Raw genomic sequence first — 20,215 nt, forward strand, 5'->3', positions numbered from 1 at the left:
CAAAATAACTTTCTTCCCATGTAATCTGAAATGATTTCTAGTTTCATACATATAATAGAAATATTAGAACAACCCAGGGTTAGATGACAATTACACATTAATTATTTTAAAACTTTGGTAGTTTGCCTAATATCTTTAGTTTTTGTTAATAAATGGATATCAGATTAATAATAAATGTAACACTGATTTTTCTAATATTCAACATGTTAATTACCTGAAGAGTAATCCTGATTGATATATAAAAATATACATTTATGTGGTAGATATCATTAAAGCATTTAGAAAACGCTTTATGATTTTTAGATCATAATACTAATTTATGAAGATTAATGTAGTTTATTATAGTTAAATCTCTGTGACAGACACACAATCTTCAGCACCAGCTCCTTCTGACTCATATGTATTAAAAACGTCTGCATCCTCATGCAGGACAAACTTAAAGCAATGACCTCACGCTCTCCGACTGAAAACAATAACTAGTCTGTGCTCATCCGTCCTGCGTTTCTCACTCCAACACGTCTCCAACCGTTGACCGCAGCTTGACTCACATCCTTTCCAGTTTTCCTGTGTATTTACGGAGGAATCGCACTTACCTGCTAACAATATTACGCAGCTCTGAGTATTAAAAGTTGTACTGTTGGGTGGTTTTTTTCCACTTGGATGAGATGGAAAAAAACCATCCATGGTGCCCCCACTTCTCTGTTTTTCTAAACAGAGTTTTTCCCTCCATTAAATCATCCACTGCAGTGATGTCACACAAGAAATGACGTGAGCAGATGATGGAACAATTTTCTCTAAATATACATTTAATGACCGAAAACAGCGTGGTTACAGACAGAGAAAAGGAAAGCAGGTGCCAGGGTGCGTTCTGTGCAGCATATACTCAACATTTTTAGGATCTTTTGCAAAGCTGAAATAAATCTGTGGAGTCAAAGTGGACGAACAAAAATAAAACACGTGAAGGCGATGTTTTGGCATGTATCTATGGCATCCCATGCAGGTCATAATACAAAATGTTTTGCTTTAAATTTACAGTTATGTAACTAATAACACTGAGTTCATTAACATGTAACAAATATATACAAATAATGAACAAAATGACAAGGAATTGTGGCAGAACAAAGCAGCTTCATACAAAGAACACGTACTGTAACTGAGTGGCCGTTGTGCAGGTGATTACAGTAACTTTACATGGGAATTGTAACATTTTAAACTGTCTGACCCACTGCGACAGATTGTAGCTCTGCGGCATGTAAGTGGATGTAAACATTCTTCCTGCTTTCCTCGATCTCCATCATTTCCGGATCCAATCAACCGTAACATAATCACGTTTCTGAAGCTTGCCTAACCCAAGCCTCCTTCTAATAATTGCATTGATCGTGAATGGATAGAGGTTTAACGAATTGAGAGCTATACAACTAAAGTAAATACTGACAGTCCTCTTATCTCCTGACTGCCACCTGCCTTCCTCAGCGCATTAGAGCCTTGACTCCACCCCGTCTTGACTTCCACCTGCCCACGTGCCTATTGGGTCCGGAGCTGGTAATCTGTGGAGGAAATTGAGGAGACTTAATCAAATGTGCAAATGAAAAGTAGGGAATCCGAGAGAAAATCAGCAGCTGATGCTTTCCACCCCGGATTGGATGAAATACGAAGGAAATGAGAGGAGGATGTTTGGCAATTAGTGGCGATATTAGCCACAAGCCCAACATGTGCAACTCTGGTAATCTCACGATGATGAGCAGGGGGAAGCTCGAGAAAATAAAGCTCACTTTCTCACATTTGGCAGGGCGTTGCCACATTGCCTCATGTTCTATTCTGTATCCCCTTTTCATAGAACTGCTTCTCTGCAAGGTTGGTTCCCACCACATTGCACAGCATTGGGCAACAGTTGCCTAATACCTGCACATATGGGCACTTTGCACAGTTGTAGATAAACCCGTGACCTACCTCCGTTCTGGGTGATGTAGCGCACCCACGGCAGCGCCTGGTAGCCGCTCTTCTCTATGATCTTCAGGTAACGCACCTGCAGGACCACAGAGAGAAAAAAATATATATCTGAAGAAAAAGTCAAACTAGAGCAGCTGAAAGCAACATTTCAGACACATATAACTTGTTTTTTGTTTAAGTCAGAGCTGCTGATCTCCTGGTTTGGTTACTGATCAACCAAACTAACCTATATCTACATTTTTTAGACAACGCCTGTTAGATTTGACATCAACATTAATGTCTGGGGAAGTTTTCCTACCTGCTGTGCTCCAAGACTCAACGTAGTGCAATAATTTTGGAGAAATTGCTGCAACTGAAATTGAGTATGTCTTGGTTTTTATTCGTCTTATCATTTTCTCTGTATTTTACTGCCAATTTTTTTATTTTTTATGTTTTAAATCAAATAAAATTTTATTTATTATTTTATCATCTATCTATGATGCACTTTGACTTGACTGGAACAAAATATGTTAGGCCAACAACAGACAGCAAAATGAAAAGAATAAGAAAGCTTCCCTATTTTCGTTATAAATATAAGCAAAAAGAGGAAAAGCGTGGCCTGCATATGAATTCAGCATCCAGCAACGGGCCTGTCATGATAACATATTTTGTTGGATGATAAACTGTCCCATAAATGATAGTATTGTTGTTTTGAGATCATTTCCTGGCAATGTATTGTTAATGCAATGTTTCTGCAAGTTCTCCCTCTCAAAGACCAACAAATTTTAAAACTGGAACTGGAAGATATTTTAAAATATTTAAAACAGTTATCTATTTTATCAGCCAAAAATAGATAACTAATTTAAATAACCAATACATTAATTAATGCTGGGAATAAATTACACACAGATGGATTCGCTTTACTACTGAAGTTACATCTTTGGGTGTTTCAACACCTGATAGTCCGGTAGATTCAGTTTTATAGGGGACTAAACTTGCAACATTTCTTACATTTTCAGCTGGTGCGGTTTGCTTTCACACTGCACTGTGTCAAACGAACCAAATCCTTTGGTTCGTTTGACCAAAGGGTTTGGTCAAAGGGTTGCCTGTGGTGGTCCTACACCAGGAACCACTGACGTAAACGACACCAAAACCTCCTGCACTCACACACTTTTGCAAAATGTTAGCAAAAATAGAGAAGTTAGTGATTATATAATTTCTCTCTTCTTTTTGGTAAAAGACCACTAGTCTTTTCACCTGCTAGCAGTAGACTCTCATTTGTTTTGGTTGCTTTTACCCAGAATGCCCTCCGCTGTAGTCAGCTTTCTGCTTTTGGAGCGGTCTCTGGTCCGCTTAGCATTCACATCTGAATTCAAACCACACCAGATTTTACTGGAGTTTTTAGGTGAACCAGAGTTTCCATTTTGTGATCCACATCAGAAATGAACCATAATTTGATTACTGGATCTCATTTAGGAGAATCACAGTAAAGAGGGGTGAACAAATAACATACCACACTTTTCAGAATTTGAGAAATTCATATTTAATTTTCTTTTCAATTTGCAATCATGCACTATTTTGCATATAAAATCCCAATGAAACACATTGAATGTTGTGGTATAAAATGACAAGAAGGGTACTTCCAAACATTTCTTAAATTCCCACTGGTCGAATCAAACTGATGTTGATCTGAGATTATTCCACCTTAAGCTGTAAGTGTCTTACATCAAATGCTGTCTGCACCTCTAAGCTTGTGCCGAGCAGCAGGCTGTAGTAGAAGTCGTGTTGTTGATGAGGAAGAAGTAGTGTGAGTCACAAAAAGAAGGAAGCAGCTTTCAAGGGACACACTATGTCAATTTACATAACTGTAGTTTTTTGTGTGATGCCTGTGAGGAAAAAAAATGCACATCAGCACAAATAAGCTACAACTTTCACAAGATAACCGATATTTCAGCTGCCTGGTGTTACCACAGAGCTGAATGTCGAGAATAAATGCTAAAAATACCCGTGCAGTCTTAGCGCTATCAAACTGGATTGCAGAACCGTTTTTCCCCATCAGATGAGGAAATAAAACCGTAAAGGAAATTTAAAGATTCTGTAGCTTTAGTGAAGTATTGCTTTAGTTGACTCAATGAACCGCTTTAATGATTTTTGTGTGTGTTTATGCAAAGCAGGCCTACAACGCCCATGCCATCTTTCATGCTTCAATGAGCTCCTGCTGACAAAATGTTCTCACACTTAACATTCAGCAGGAGAAAAAAAATAAAAGAAAATAGAAAGTTGCAATCTGATGCGATAACCTCCTCGTCGTCTTGGCTGTTCCCAGCTGAAACTGGGACAGATGGCACAGGAATTTGTGAATCAGAGCCCTGAGAAGGCCACGGCACCGGCCGCCTTGTCATTACCTTCCTCTGCTCTGTGAGGTCAGAGCGAGCGCCGTGGTCACCGAAGACATGACGACAAAACACGCAGACGCGGGATTGCCGAGTCTGCCGGCGCAGCAGTTCTTCCTCGCATCCCGCAGCCAAACGCTCGTCCCGGCCTGGCCGTGGGCACGCAGTCAGCAAAACCTCCGTAAAATATCATTATGGCTTCGTAAGATGAGAAGGGAACAGGAGGATGTTTGCAGTATATCGTTTGGTAAGTACAGACTGCATGTGTGGTCTGGATTTATCAGGCTGCTTGTAGATGGCATGGCCAGAGAGGAAAGAGAGAAGGAAAAAAAAACACATCTGCCAACTTGTTTGAGTTCTCTCACCTACATTCAAAAACACGCTCTTATTTCCACCAGACCAACGTGTGGGGTTACATGGTTTTCCAGTTAAACGTATAAGGTGGAGCTGCTTGCATCATACATGCTTCACATGTGTGCTCCCCTACACTTAGTGGTGGAGTTAAGAGAAACTTTCTCATGCTTTGATATTTACATGCGTCTAATTAAACTTCATGGCCTCTTCTCACACGTAGAGAGTGGTGTCACTTGGCTGCATTAGAGCCTGCGACCCAGTCTGCAGTTGCCCTGTAATAAGGAGAAGGTTGCACGCTTCACACAGGAGTCTGATGGGAACAGGGATCTTGGTAGGTTGTTTTTGAAAATGGATGATGAGCCATCGGTTCTGGCATGGGAAAAAAAATTTGATTTTGGTGGCAAAAAGCAGACTGTGGGACTGTGAAGGATAAAGCTGCTTATTTACATCTCTTACGTCAACTAACAAATTCAACAGGAAAAACTCTGATCATTTAGGAAATCATACTTCTCGACACTGTTCACATATTATGATTCAATCACAACCTTTGATGTGTTTTATTAGTTTATGTTATGACTGAAGTGAAAAGAAAAGGATATAGCTCTTTTAGGAGCTGGACGATACGGTTTCAAAATAACATCTCTTATTTTTTCACACCAAATCCAATTTTAATTGATTTTTTTCTCTATTGTTAAATAGGACATATCATGCAAACATGTAGCTAAGTGGTTTACATCCATGCATGTTTGTGTTAGAATGGCCCACTCAAAGTTTAGACCTTAAAATTCTTGATCAAATCAGATTCAGCTTGAGCTGTGCTGCAGAGAATGTGCAAAAATTTCAGTCTCTGGGTGTGAAAAGAATAGAGCTCCTATTTAGAAAAGAGGGACTCGATACAAATGTTCGATCGTGTTTTTGAAAAACATTTATTATTTTTTATTTGCCTTCTTAATTAAGCACTAATTTCAATTCAATTTAGTAATAAAAAAGCAATACTTTCACAACTCCTGTCATTAATACATCTTGAAAAGTTGTTGTCTTGCAGTGGATCTAAAGAGACCTCTGACTGAAGACCGTCTGTTTGACAGTTTGACTGCTGTGACATGCTAACAGTTAAATATCCAAACAGCAGAGACAATATTCTACACTAACATGTCCTGGATGACATTATCAGTTGTTGGCAAGGTGTGCTAATCCACCCCATTTGCTTTTGCTGGTCCTCTTTTAAGTCTCTGTCTGGCCATGTAGTTAGAAATACGTTTTTAGTCTGGGGTCTGAAGAGACTATTTGAACATGCTCTTCATCCATGAAGTCTTTTTGGGGTCATAGTTCAGGTATTATTTGAGCAGGGTTTCCCTCAGTGTTTTATAAGCCTGGCGGGCCACCAGGCTTTACTTGTGCCCCCACCAGGCTAGGCGTTGCTTATTTATTCAATTAAAAAAAAATGTTTGCATTTTTTAAGACTTTGTAGTTGGTGTTTAGATATTAATCTTCCAATCCAAAGGACATTTTCAAATTTCCTGTCAACTTTAAACATTTTTTAACTCAAAACATTACAGACCGCTGGATGAATGACTGCCCGAGTGCTCCAACCACCGGGCGTAGCAAGTTTTCTGGGAGAAACCTTGATTTGAGCATTTGAGATGCTAATCAGCAAAATAAATAGAACTAATATAGGATACATGTGTCAAAAATAACTAATATAGAATAGCTACTTCAAATGCTGCCACCACAAAAGATGCAATATTCTGGAATTTATGTTTATCACATTAAACTGAATTAAAATGCACTGAAGTTTGTGGTTGTACTGTGAGAAAATGTTAAAAAGTTCAAGGGGTATTTGAAACAAAAAAAGAGGGGGAGTTAGTGGTTGAAACACGTTAGAAAAAATCGTTTGGGTGTTGTGTGGCATACACAAACCGACCTTTACAGGTGGCTTCCTTTCAGGAAGTTCGATAGTTTGCAGAAGCAAGATGGTCTTTTTATTTTCCATCTGTTAAAAAAAATAATTTCATAGCCAAACCAATTTTCTACCCGTCGATGAGAGTGGAAAATGTATGACTTTTTCCACCCTTTGTTTGTTTCTTCGGGTAACTTTAAGGTCAGGAAGACGCTCATGTAGTAAACACTGGAAAAAAAAAACTGTTGATCTGAGAAAATTCAAACCAACTTACAGTTAAAGGGTGCCTTGTTCTCAAAGCTGCGGCAATAACACTAGTAGGGTGTGTCCAGATTGAAGCGAACAGGAAACCCTCATGTGTTTGAATACAAGTCATCAAGGTTTGTAGAAAACCACAAAAGAGGATCCACCACAACAGTTCAGATGAGCAAGTCAGAAGTTCATCAGAGCAGAAATCGCACTGGCCATTGCAATGTATGACTTTGGATTCTTAGGCTTTTTGGATCAAATTGAGAAAAACGATTTGCTTTTACAACGTAAGCATCTTATTGTCTTCTGCATTATTTTTAAATTAATAAAGACTTGAAAGGATTTAGTTCATTTACTGCAGAATTAAGGCGAAACAAGTGAAAACCTGCCTTTACGGTCAGTCTGTTCATGCAAGTATTTACAAGACGAATAGAGAATTATCGGTAGATCATTGCAGCTCATTCAGCTAACTATAAAAAAATCACAACAATTCACATTACAACTTATCATGCATATCAATTATCTTTGGATTGAGCGTCTTGTTTCCGAGTGGGCTGCATAATAACCACGCAACTTAATAACATTTTACTGAGGAAGATGGGAAATGTGGGGAAGCTGGAAAATGTGACCTTTTGGCTCGTTTAATGATTCATACAGAAAACAGCACTTAAAGTTGGGACATAAACGCAACTCTGTGAGCACGATGAAGGTCCGACATCAGCCTCGAGGTATTAACTGCAGGTTTATTCTAGAACTCATTGCCAAAAATATGTAGCTTGTTATTGAGGCAAGTTTAGAAACTGAATGTTTACATATAATGTGAATGCTTGCTTTGTTACTGGAGCACTCAGCCCTCAAACCAAAATAACCAGAGTTGGTTGGTTACTGACATACAAGCAGCTGATCTGGAGTCAGACTGCTTTCAGTTCATTCATATCTGCTTATGACAAACAGGATTAAACATTTACCAGCAGACAAAGTGCATTTTTTTAATATTACTGACTATTGATCCTCTATGCTGTGTGAGTTCGCGAGATAAACTTAAGTCTTTGTCTAAACTTGATTGTCACATTTACAGAGTTTATTTTACATTAGTTACTGCTCTGACTGTAGATGTGGGTACGTTTAGATAAGTTTTAAAGAGTAACACAAATCAGCTTCAGGCTAATGGTATCTACTGTTGTCCTTCCTATTTTGAAGAGCTGCCATCTCTTGCTAAAACATCAGGGAAGCAGGAAGTCAAACATTATTAAGTAAAAGTTTCTTGTTAAGCTGATCAACATGAAGAAAACGAGTTGTAAGAGGTTGTAACAGGTGTGGAGCTAGTAAAAAATGTTTAAATGTATTTATTTTGTTATTTCAACTATCATTTTCTCCAAGGGAGATTAATAAAGTTATACAATATCTTAATAATATGATTTTGTGTTTGTTGTATTGTCAGATTTCAGTATAGATTATGCTACTGCTACTTATTTTACTGCTTTTTACCGAATTCAGGAAATTGTTCCAATTTATAAATTAGGATTTTTAGCTTTTTATTCTGTTCATGTATGAAATTATGTGATTTACTAGACTGGGAGGACAGTTTTAAACAACAATAATAAAAAGTTTTAAAGCCTGTGATAAGGCACGAAGCATTCCAGACTAAAAGAAATACATCCGACAAACATAAAACTGGGAATGTAATTATCCAGAGGTTCACATACGATATAATATTCTCAAATGACGCCAAGAATCGTTTCCTCCCCTGACCAGGACATGGGAAAGCGTAATTTGGTGTTGTGGTGCCACACGTATAATCACAGGACAACTGTAATCATACAGTAAACGCAACACGTGTGTCAGTCTGTGGTCAGCATGAGGGGAAACCTGAAATATAAACATTAACTTCTCGCTGTTGCATGGAAATTACAATCAAAATCCTATTAATCTACCAACCTGGTTGTAGAAATGACGGTTTATAGTGCTGTCATTATAATCAAACCAGAGGGCCAAGTTCAAGTTGATGAGCACTTGACTTCTCTACAAGTTTACTTTAGCACAGAGACGGCTTAAAAGTGCTCCTGCACTGCCCCCTCTGTTCTAAAACTAGAATGACGCTACCGGACCAGCACTATGTTTGAACCAGCAACAACATGAACAATAAACTCTGTATGGTTGACTGAGCAGATTTAGAGAATGTTTTAAACTTTTCTGCTCAGGTTTAAAAGAAATGTTTGTGGGATTACTGCTCGACAGGGGTCACATGTGTGCTAAGCCTACCTGGATCCCTGAGGTGGTGAAGTACGGGATTTCAAACTTGACACTGATTGGTGGTTTCCCCTCTTTGTCCTCAGCCTCAACGCTCGGCAACCCGAAGTGCGCCCGCATCAAGTACTCCTTTCCTCCCTGCCACAGGGTGCGACAAGCTTTTTAGCACAACGTAATGATGCGCGATTATAACTGGATTATTTTTAATGTTACTTTTCACTGAATAATACTAACACATATTTGTTGTCAATAACAGCAGAGCTACAAATAAATGCATGAAAAAAACAAGGATATTACATAACAAAAGCTGGATTAGGAGCTGAATTTAACAAAAACAGCCTTTAGTTGTTTGTAAACCGTCACTGTGAAACTACTAAGTCACGTTTTGTGCTCACAGGGAAAGACTTGATTGACCAGACGATCTCGCTGTTCTCGGGCACCCACTTCACGCTGCCCACTGTGGTCTTGAACTTGGGTGAGTCAGCGTCCGTTGGCACAGGAATGTGAATCTCTACGTTGTTGGCGGTGGAGCGCCTCTTGAACTGGCTCTTCGCCTGAGAGAGGAAGAACAGGCAGGGCAAGTTTAAAACAACGCGCTGCCTGAGCTGGGTCTTAAATGTAGCTTGACATAAGAATTATACAGTCAGATGTTTCATTCTTTACAATAAGATTCATGAGTCAGTACAGCTCGCAATGCACGTGAACGCACTTTAGACCGACCTTTACAACCAAACCTTTTCTTGTTATTGTTTGTGTTTTTACAGGAACCACGAGACCAGGGTGCAGCAGCAGTGTGAATGACAGCAGTTAATCCATGTGCTGAGAAAGCATCGTACCTTTATCATGTACTCAATCCGGCTGTGAGAGTGCTTCTCGATGACAGACTCGATCCAGATCAGGGGCTTCACCTGCCAGACGATGTAATCAGGATTAAATATTTATAAACAGATGGTTTCAGAGCTTCTCTCAAGGGCTTGATAGTTTAAATAGCGAGTCACGGTCGCCATCTAGTGGGTGTTTCCCATTACTACACCATGAATTACACTAGAAAATAGTCAGAAATTAACTGCTACAGCACACGTGTCAAACTCAAGTTGCTTTTTATGTGGCCCTCTGGTCCCCAAATTACATCAATAAATCCCTCCAGTTTTTCACAAACTTGCAAAATTCACACAAAATCAACAGAGTCCCACATTTTTACTGATTTTTACAGCAAATTGTTCTCAAAAATGGTCAAAAACATTGGGTTTAAGTGACAGCTGCTTCAGCCTTACTTGATATCAAGTTATAGTCCGTGTTCGATACCACAATAATAATTAAAAGTCACATTTAACATCATACATTAGTGCAAATATCAGAAACATTCCTTACAAATATTTCTAAATTAGCACCACAAAACTTTTTTTTTGATTGCAAAAAAAAGGTGAAAAGATGTTAAACATTATTTAATTTTAAGGAACACTTATTGAATGCTGAAACAACTATTTTAACAAATTTTAATGGGTTTTATCTATACATTCTAGCACAACTGGCCCTTTAAGAACATTCAGATTTTTGAGATAGCCCAAAATGAAAATGAGTTTATTATACCTAAGTTTTAGAAAATGAAAGCATCACCAAAAAGTTTATTTCAACATAAGTTAATTTTACATTTTTCAACCAAATATTACAGCTAGAAGCCCATAATACTGAAATATTGCATGTAACCTCGGTTGTCTTAAAGGTTTTTCCCAATCAGGGACACAACAATCCACTTTTTTCACTTCCAATAGAATCGACAGATACAATCTGATACAAAAAAATATTGCTAAATTGACTTAAAGCGTTACTTTTTAAAAAAACACAGACATAAATGTACAGAATTACAAATTTATTTGATAACTCTACACCGATAGCTTCACAAGCTTGGTCGAACATGTAAAAACCATACAACTTTAATTTGCTAGATCTGGCACATTGTCATAAATACCCAATCTAGAATTCTTTTCAATATCAGGATCGATAGAAATATTAATCTCTATTCCCAATCAGTCCTCTACTCATTATTTTACGCCAATGCAAGTTTAACAACAAATAATCTAACTCAAATCTTATGCAGAACATCTGGATCATCGCTTCAACTACCTGAGTTGGATATTAACCACTAATTGTTTTATGATTTAGAAACAGTAATTAAATATTTCTGATTCTCTCTGGTGCTTCTATTCAGGGAAATGAAGATTATTCAAACAAACATGTGAGAAAAAGAGAAAGAGAACACCATGTTAAGTAGTTAATATTTAAGAAACACGTTTTGCATCATAAAAGTCTGAGTCACATGCAATCAAACTGAAGGGTAAGTAGGGGTGAGTTTTAATTTGCTTTTGTCATCTCTTTTTCCGAGAAATTCCTTGAATTGCGACATTCAAGAAATCTCTGAGTTTCCTGTGCAGTGATTTTTTCCGAGGAGTTGCACTACAGATTCTCAACACAATAAACTTTTAACAGAAGGAAAACCTCCTGCAATATGCCTTCATGTGCATATCTAGAAAACATGTATACCTCCAGTAAATTATAGCACAATGATGGTTTCAGTATCGTCCCTACTGACACTTTTACATGTGTAATGAAAAAGTCCAAAATAAAATATCTAAATGTCTTGAAATCAAAACGCCCGGTGCTACAAAAATAAATAAAAATCAGACCAGCGCTCAGCAGATAAAAATCCTGAAAAATTTGGAGATAATGCTTTCTTGTTTGACTTGGTAAAATTTCACAAAAAAACACTTTTGAGGCTTTACTTACATGAGTGTTCAAGCGGTAAGACATGAGCTCAAACTCTCCATCTGGAGGAATGAAGGAGATGGTGCGGTCATTCTCAAAGCGAGAAAGACGGACACACTGGTGAAACTTGACGTCCTCCAGTTCTACCGATTTACTCTTCCCTCCTGGACAAAAGAATATTGATCAAGAGCAATTATGTCTATGTTGAACTGTACTTTGAAACTTTTATGGTACTTCACAGTGGCCAGAAAAATGCTCATCTGAGATTAACTAAAAGCAGATTTGTATAATTTGAATGGATGCATCTTGATAAGTTGAAATCAAAAAGTTTATTTGTGTTTCTCATGCATTGAAGCAGAACTTTGGTTTTTCCATTAGCTGTAAATCACCATCAAAGTTAAAGAGAAATAAAACGATTAAAACATATGATTCAGTGTCTTTTAGACCTGAATTAGTGACATAAATGTACATTTTGATGAGATTTTAATTTATTGAGATGTTGCAGTAAAGAACTTACGTCCGGTGTTTTCAAACAGAACCTTATCGTTCAGACCCAGCCGCAGTTCAGGCATCCCAGACAGGAAAACACGCATCTTAATGGAACCAACAATCTCACTACGCAAAACATTCCCATTGGCACTAACCTGAAAATAAGGAGATTTAAAACTTTAATGAGTCAGAAAGAAAAATTAATTATTATAGAAAGTGTTGCTCACTTCATTAAATCATAAAAACACAAGATCAACTTGGCTGACATTCAGTGTTATGACGCACACAAAGAGGAAATACACAATCAGTGTTACAGGAGTTCCTTAAGCAACTCTGGCCTTTTAAACAAGGAGTTCCTACCAGGAGGTTCACTGACTCAATGACGTCCAGGAAGACTTCATTCTTCCTGTACTTGATGCCCTCTGACCTCCAGGAGACAGCGTTAGTAACAGTAGCTGGGGGTCGCGGTGCGCCGGTGTCTAGCTTGTGTCCCTCTTGGGTTATGTATCTGAGAGGTTAAAAAACACAATGTCAACACAAACGGGAAAAAGGAAATTAGCTTTCTGTGCTGCCGTGTTCCCAGAAGTCAAAGGAGAACAGACTCCCCTGGCTTTTAAAGAAGGACTGTGTGACTTATTACTGTACTCAGCCTGAACAGAGGTGGGAAATCAAGAGTTAGTTTACTACATATATGCTTCATTCACAATCCTGTTAGGCTAGAGTTTGCTAACTCATCATGATGACTGTCTCTGTCATCATGATGCAGAGACAGTAAACTTTGCTTTGCAAGGAAGATTACAGGAAACGGAAAGAAGGTAAAGATATCAGTGTGATTTTAGTGACATCTAGAGGCCAATCTGCAGATTTGGACAGATCTGCTTACTCATCTGTATTTACTGTTTAAAAACAGAACACAAACAATTTAACCTATTTAAAAGAAACACATTTTGAGTTATATGTGGCACTGATTCACAAAAAGAAGACTGAATCAAATCAAGTTTATAACCAGGATATTTTTTAAAGACATCTCTACTATTTTAATCGTGTTTGGTAAAAACAGTTAAGTGTTAATATTTAATATTGTTCAAAACAAGAATATAAGAAGTTTAACTTTTAGGTGAAGTTAATGATGCATTAAGTAATATTAATGATGCATTTATATTTTAAAGTAATTTACTTCCAGCTTATTTTAGTTTCAGTTATTTAAACACAACATTAATTGTTATCTTAGGTTTTATTGATTGCACATCCTTCATGGTTTTATTTTTTTTTATTTGCTTTAAACATTTTTATGGAAGAAGGAATGCATAAAATGCATTAAGATATTACATAAATTGCAATATTTGTGTTTCTCATAAATAATAATAAAAAAAATCACCCAAAACAGAAACATTTTATAAGTTCAAAATGATTTTATGCAATACACTCTGAGCAATCATGAACCAAATGCTGTTTAACTCTTTTATATCTTTTATACCTTTTCCCTTTGTTGTGAAGATGGCATCATAAAGGACATCCATTTTCAGAAACTGATTCAGAAACCTAAAAGGTTTTACAAATCTATTTAGATTAGAAGATGTAAAACGGTCGAGAAGAGAGACGTTGTTCTCCTGGAAGAACTTCAATTTAATTCATTTATTTACCTCCAATTCACAACACAAAAACAAAACATGAGAATCAATTAAGTCAATCAAACAGATTTCAAGTCAAGGACATCCATCAAGTCAAAGTTTTCCATCTAAGGACACCCAGAGGATTGTATCGAGTTGCTGACTTTCCAGCATTCTCTCCTCCTGGATGAACATGTAGCGACACACAGGCACCTGCTTGGTTTCGTTTTGCAAAATGAGCGTTGTGAAATGCAGCACTGGCCTGTTGAAAGACCCAGTCATCACTGCATAGAGGAAGTCCCTCAGTGAAAAGAGATCCCTGCTGCAACATCGCCATATAGTCATCCATAATTTGATACTCCTATACAACCTGAAGCCAGAATCTATTGTTTAATTAGATTAAAATCCTTCTCAGAGCATCATGAAGCTCCTGCAAATGCGCCACAGAGAGAACATTAGAAGCCATCAAGATGTCCAGATCATTTTTGTTTGCTTAAAAATAAAACTCTTCCACCTTTCAATGTTTGTTTGTTTTTATTTTTTAGCAAAATTCAACCAGGCAAATTTGTGGAGTGTGAAGACACACATAAAAACACAAAATACACCGTCTTAAAACACAAAGTTAACAACTTAAACATTATATTTTGCCAAGTGCCATCATTACACATAAAAATATTGGCCAATGTTTCATTTATTATGGTACAAAAGCAACTCTAAACAGGTGAGTTTTTAGTCTAGATTTAAAGGCACTCAGTGTTTCAGCTGTTTTACAATCTTCTAGAAGTTTGTTCCAGATTTGTGGTACATAGAAGCTGAATGCTGCTGAATTTAACTTAAATGTATCATGAGGCCAGGACTCAGTATTAGCAAATGTGTAAAGACGGATAACGAGGACAAAAAAAATCTTTATGGAGGCATCTTGAGCAATGATTTATCGGCATACTGAATGCAATAGCTCTACTTTTAATCAGTGAATCACTAGTTACCTGCTTCAGGAGGAATCAAAGAAATTAAAACTTACTCTTGCAGAATCTTGCTGTCAGTGGTCTGGGGATAACCAAAGTCCATCAGCTCATCCATCAGCTCATATATGATGACAAAGTTATCTCTAATGCTCTCTTCCTCCAACTCTTTGAAATACTCTGAAAACACCTGAAAAACAGAGACGTAGCCTTACAACGCTGCAAAACATTCACCTTTATATTGAAATTTGTATGAAAATGCTGCTATACACCAAACCCAGCAGAGCTTTTCTCATACCTGGATAATTTTGTACAAGAAGGAGAAAACCAGAGAAACGCTGGCGTTTTTCTTGGATGTGGCAACCACTGACGACAAGCGAGTTAAAGACTCGATAAAACCCATGAAACACAATCAGTGTCAACAATGTCCTTGTGCAAAATCAAATATTTAAATCTAAAGGTTTGAACACAAACAGAGCAGTAAATTATTCTTTAGGATACAGTAAAGGTTATTGTGCTTGATCCACATGAAACGGACGCCTCCATGAGCCAGGATGGGAGAGAGTGTCCCCTCCTCCTCTTTGTCCATCAGGAGGGTCATGAAGTGCTCGATCTCAGACATGTCCACATCTCCTCGGTAATTACGGCACACCAGGACCTGAAATAAACCATCAGATGAAGTATTCAGTCTATGACTACCGCACTGATGAGAATTGAATAAAATTATCTACATGCTGAGCTTTGCTTTGTACATTTTCGTCTATATTTAGTCTGCTCTTTTGTTGCTGCTAATAGGAGGCTTATAACATCTTTGCACAACACACAAATGCATTAAAGATGCATCATCAAGCTTTTCCTGGCTGATACCGATTTCTAGTTTTCTTCCAGGTCTGACCTGTCAGATTTTGAACAGATTAAATCAAAAGTAAAACAGATACATTTTAAATCTCAGCTTATTGACCTGTGCTTCTCTAATGAATCAATGTTTTTGTTTTATTTTCATCCTGTTGACATTTGTGTTTTATGAGAGAAAAAAGAGGAGGTTGGTCAAATAGTGATGGGTGTTTAATTGAAGCAGAGAAACAATATCAGTTGTGAGCTGTTTTTTTTTTTTTTAATGGTGTTCAAAGTGTAGGGATATACAGACATAAATAAGATCTGTACATATCGGCCATAACAGCAATATTAATATTGGCCCAATTTTTTCCATCTCTGCACAATTAAGTTAGTGAGGTAGCTTCAGGTTAAATCAGAAGCCTCTTTCAAAAAATGTGAAAGCAACATGTTGACCCTACGACGCATATTCATGCATAATATGTTTTATCAGAGGTGAATATTCTTCTTGTAAGTAAGCTTTATTTTTCATTTAGCCATTGTTGTGCAAAAAACATAAGGTTTCGCCAGTACTAAACGTGTCCTCTATATCAGATGTCCAACATCACTTTAAAAAAAAAGCGGAGCATGTGTGGAAAAATTAATGTATACATATTTGTCATTAGTCCCTAAAGCTTCATCTGAACCGCTGGACACAGAGAAGAAACATCTGTGTCGTATCCTCGCTGCGGCTAACAGCTGGTCACCTGATTCATTGTCAGACAGAATTAAAACAGTTTTTCGCCATAACCGAATTACTTCATAATCATAATTTAGAAATTTAGACCTTTTAATTAGGACTAAAACACATGAAGTCAGAAAAGAGGCACACACTGGCATCTGTCCCCTCTGCTATGAGCCACATTATAAGATGTCAACGGAAAAATGTAGCCTGCTAGCTAGGCTAGTTAGCTTAGCAACAGTGCTCGGTTACACCTTACCTTCCCTTTTAAGTCCAACACGTACACCGCACTGGCCGACATCCTGAACCTGTTTTACACGAGCTCAGCTCAGCTCGTTCTATGACCCTCACTGATCGATAAGTGGTATTATTCGTTTACATAAAACATTTAAAAATCTGTCTTTTCATTCATAATACTGAGAAGAAGACGATCCTTCCCGTTTTTTGGACATCCGCAGTACAGCTTGCGAGCGAGCGCCCCCTACAGAACAAGAAGAACAATCACCAAACATACAAGCGGCTCACATACTGTAAGTTAGTTCAGTAAGTTTCTAAATTATAAATACAAAGTTCTTAATATAATTTTTAAAATGGACTAACAAACATGTTCGAATCATTTTTTTAAATTATTCCTTAGTTTTACTATTAAAACTGAAATCAGTTTTTTTCTTGTTGCTTGTGGCTAATGCATAAACATATCTTTTTTCTCCGATGATCATAATTGGATGTCACCACAAATAATGTCTGTGCAATTTTATTTTTACCAATAATTTCTTTATAATTTTTCACATGACTAATAAAACAAAAAAGTGTGAAAACATAATAGTAAATAAAACAATAAAACATTTAGTGAATTTCTCTCAATGTGTTATTGAGACAGCAATAACACATTGATTTTTGTTTTTTTTTGGTGATTTATGCTTTCATTTTTGTTTACTAGATCCCTTCAGTGAAGCCCTAAAAGCTCAAAATAACTTGCATTTTTTAAATGCAAGTTAAAAAATCCCTGGATTGCTGCTTGAATCACATAATGATTACCACCAGATAGCACCATAACACTAGTTAAAATTAATTTCTCATAACGTGCTATGGTGTATCATAGTTAAACAAATAGATTATTTTTCAAAACTATTATTATTATTATTATTATTATTATTATTATTATTATTATTATTATTATTATTATTATTATTATTATTTACCTAACTCTGCCTTAAACTCGTCCTTTAAACTTCTTTCTTCTCTAATGTTCTCTAACAAACATCCAAAGCCTTCACATGAAAGTGAACTGAAATGAAAGTTAACAAAGCTGGCCTGTGTTTACTGATTGATTTCTTGAGGTTTTAATTATTTAGTGGTATCAGAGTGAAGGGGGTGACAGGCAAAAACATGCTACATTTCAAATTTTTGTGCATAGGAAATATCGAAACCAATTATATGCTACTTTTTGTGTTACTTTATCACATAAACTCCAATGAAATGTTTAATCTTTGTAGTTGATAAAATATGGAGAAGTTTATCAAGACTTTTTGCAAGGTGCTATATGAACCCACCATGTAACAAATAATTATATGAACTTCATTAAAGATGAACTTGATTAAAACAAAGAGTAAAACTTGCAATTTTGCTCCTCATAAATTCTGCTTTTATTAAGCATCTGTTGAGCCCAAAGCAGTTTATCTTCCAGCTATCACTTTCAAAGTGCAAAGCTAAAGTTGCAGCTTATCAGCAAGTTCTGACATCATGAGAAGCAGGATGAAAAGGATTTCTGAAACTCAAGTAGAAGCTAATGGATCTCAAAATATAACACTAAGCATCATATTATAGTACAGTATTATAGATCTAAAAACGACTAGAGTCACTACTGTGGTAGTAAATAAAACACCAGAAATTATTCATAGCTAAAGTTACACCTCATTTGTCTGCTAGTAGATTCTTCATGAACGTGTTTATGCAGAGCTGAAAAAAGTTGGCATGCTAACTTTGATTGACAAATATGCTAGTCTTGTGATATCACACAGGTGTTACACTGGCTTAGTCACACAAGTGGGGATTGCCACAGCACCCTGTGAAAATTAGTCGAGCATGATCTGCCTTCTGACATGGACTGAGTTCAACTGTTCATGTGAGCAGAACTGGACGTGCGGATGTTGCTGCCATTGAAAACAAACTGCAGCAGCTTGTGCTCTTCATAGAGGAACTCTGTTCCAACATCCCCGATGCTTTGTGATTTGTACTTAGCAGGACTGTGAGTCTGCTCCCAAGGCGAAGCTGTGGCGTTTGGGGGAGTTTTTACCATAGAAGGAGAAGAGGGGTTCAGCAATGATTTCCTGTGGGAGGGTTCTGATTTCTCTCACTCCTCTTCTGATTCACTCTGTCTCTATTTGTTTCTCTCTCTGTGCTCTTCCCTTCCGGTTACAAGACGCTTTATGTGTTAGTTTAAAAGACTGAAAAAAGTATTTGCTGCAGTGCATGTCGTTTTCTGATGTATTTGGAAAACCAAGAGGCTGGGATGTCTGTTTTAACTTTTAAAGGCCATCAAACTCATTGTATTAGAGTGATCACATCTCCTATCAAAAAAAGTGAAAACAGTTTCTTTCTTTTGCCAATAAAACATTTCATATAATCTTTCATTTGATGACTATGAAGGTCTAAAACAGGGGTATCAGTCATTTTCATTTTGGGCCATATCAAAAATCTGAATGTTCTTAAAGGGCCGGTTGTGCCACAACACATTAGTAAAACCAATTAAATTGTTAAAATATAAATAAATAGCTGTTCCTTCAGGATTTTGTGATTGCTTTAGTGTTTTTTTTGCAATCAAAATTATACATTTTGTGGTGCCAATTTAGAAATTTTTGTCAGGAATTTTTACGATTGTGCTAATGTTTGATGTTAAATGTGACTTTTTAATTACTCGCAGTATCAATAATGGACTACAGCGTGACGTCAAGTAAGGCTGAGGCAGCAGTCTCTTAAACTCAATGTTTTTGACCAATTTTGAGAAGATTTGCAGTAAAATCAGAAAACAAATATGGAGATTTGTTGATTTGATTTTGAGTGAATTTTGCAGATTTGTGAAAAACTGGAAGGACTTATTGTTGTAATTCGGAGTCTAGGAGGCCACATAAAAAGCTACGGCGGGCCACATTTGGCCCCGGGGCCTTGAGTTTAACAAATGTGGTCTAAAAGAACCACAGTATAATTAATAAATGAATCATCTAACCATCCTCCTGTTGTCTATACCGGCTTATCATCACTGAGTGAGAACTAAATGAATAGTCAAAAGATTTATTTAAATGGGGTTTCATTAATTATTTAAAAATTAAAAAGTGGATTTTTCATGAAAGGCAAACCCTGATTTAGATGTTGAAGCAGCTTATTTTGAACAGCATCTCCTGCATCAATCCAGAGTCAAGACCAACTCCTCTTGAGGAATAAAAAGGGCCAGACTAATGAGAGATGTGAGAGTCTCTCTTCAAATATAATTTGAAATCATTCCTTGGCTTTGTTTCCTTGTAATTTTTACATTCAGCTAGAGCAGACAGGTTTCCAAACAGGCTAGGACCGCCTCTGATTCCCAATAAGTGGAGGTTTGTGTTTATAACGTGCCCTATAAAAAAACAGCTCAAGAGGTGTGAATACTTTGTAAGACAATGTAGTTTTTACTTTGTTTTTCTTTCCAGTTTCTCGTCTGGTCTGATATTAATCTGCAGAAAAAGACAGTGAGTTTAGTTTAAAAAAACATAACACCTGTAAAT

At 37.0% G+C, this 20,215-nt stretch overlaps 1 protein-coding gene across 1 annotated transcript; it reads right to left on the minus strand.

Annotated features, from left to right (window-relative positions):
* Nucleotides 1-784: 784 nt before the first annotated feature.
* On the minus strand, nt 785-16,922 carry ap1m1 (adaptor related protein complex 1 mu 1 subunit). Its single transcript, XM_005806286.2, has 12 exons — nt 16,714-16,922; nt 15,401-15,557; nt 15,198-15,265; nt 14,959-15,089; nt 12,688-12,835; nt 12,356-12,482; nt 11,860-12,002; nt 9,912-9,983; nt 9,471-9,629; nt 9,088-9,213; nt 1,951-2,026; nt 785-1,547 (listed from the first exon to the last, which is right to left on the minus strand). The coding sequence occupies exons 1-12, from the start codon at nt 16,753-16,755 to the stop codon at nt 1,525-1,527; spliced, it is 1,272 nt and encodes a 423-aa protein (XP_005806343.1). The 5' UTR covers nt 16,756-16,922; the 3' UTR covers nt 785-1,524.
* Between the last annotated feature and the right edge of the window lie 3,293 nt (nt 16,923-20,215).

Source organism: Xiphophorus maculatus, chromosome 6, assembly GCF_002775205.1.
Source record: "Xiphophorus maculatus strain JP 163 A chromosome 6, X_maculatus-5.0-male, whole genome shotgun sequence".
Lineage (NCBI taxonomy): Eukaryota > Metazoa > Chordata > Actinopteri > Cyprinodontiformes > Poeciliidae > Xiphophorus > Xiphophorus maculatus.

Bases quoted from the DNA above. Each gene is read 5' to 3' on its own strand.
- ap1m1 (XM_005806286.2), bottom strand. From the start codon at position 16,755: ATGTCGGCCAGTGCGGTGTACGTGTTGGACTTAAAAGGGAAG. The intron at 15,266-15,400 runs GTATCCTAAAGA...GCTTGTCGTCAG, and splicing joins CAAGCACAATAACCTTTACT to TGGTTGCCACATCCAAGAAA. The intron at 9,984-11,859 runs GTAAGTAAAGCC...ATCGTCTGGCAG, and splicing joins CTTACCGCTTGAACACTCAT to GTGAAGCCCCTGATCTGGAT.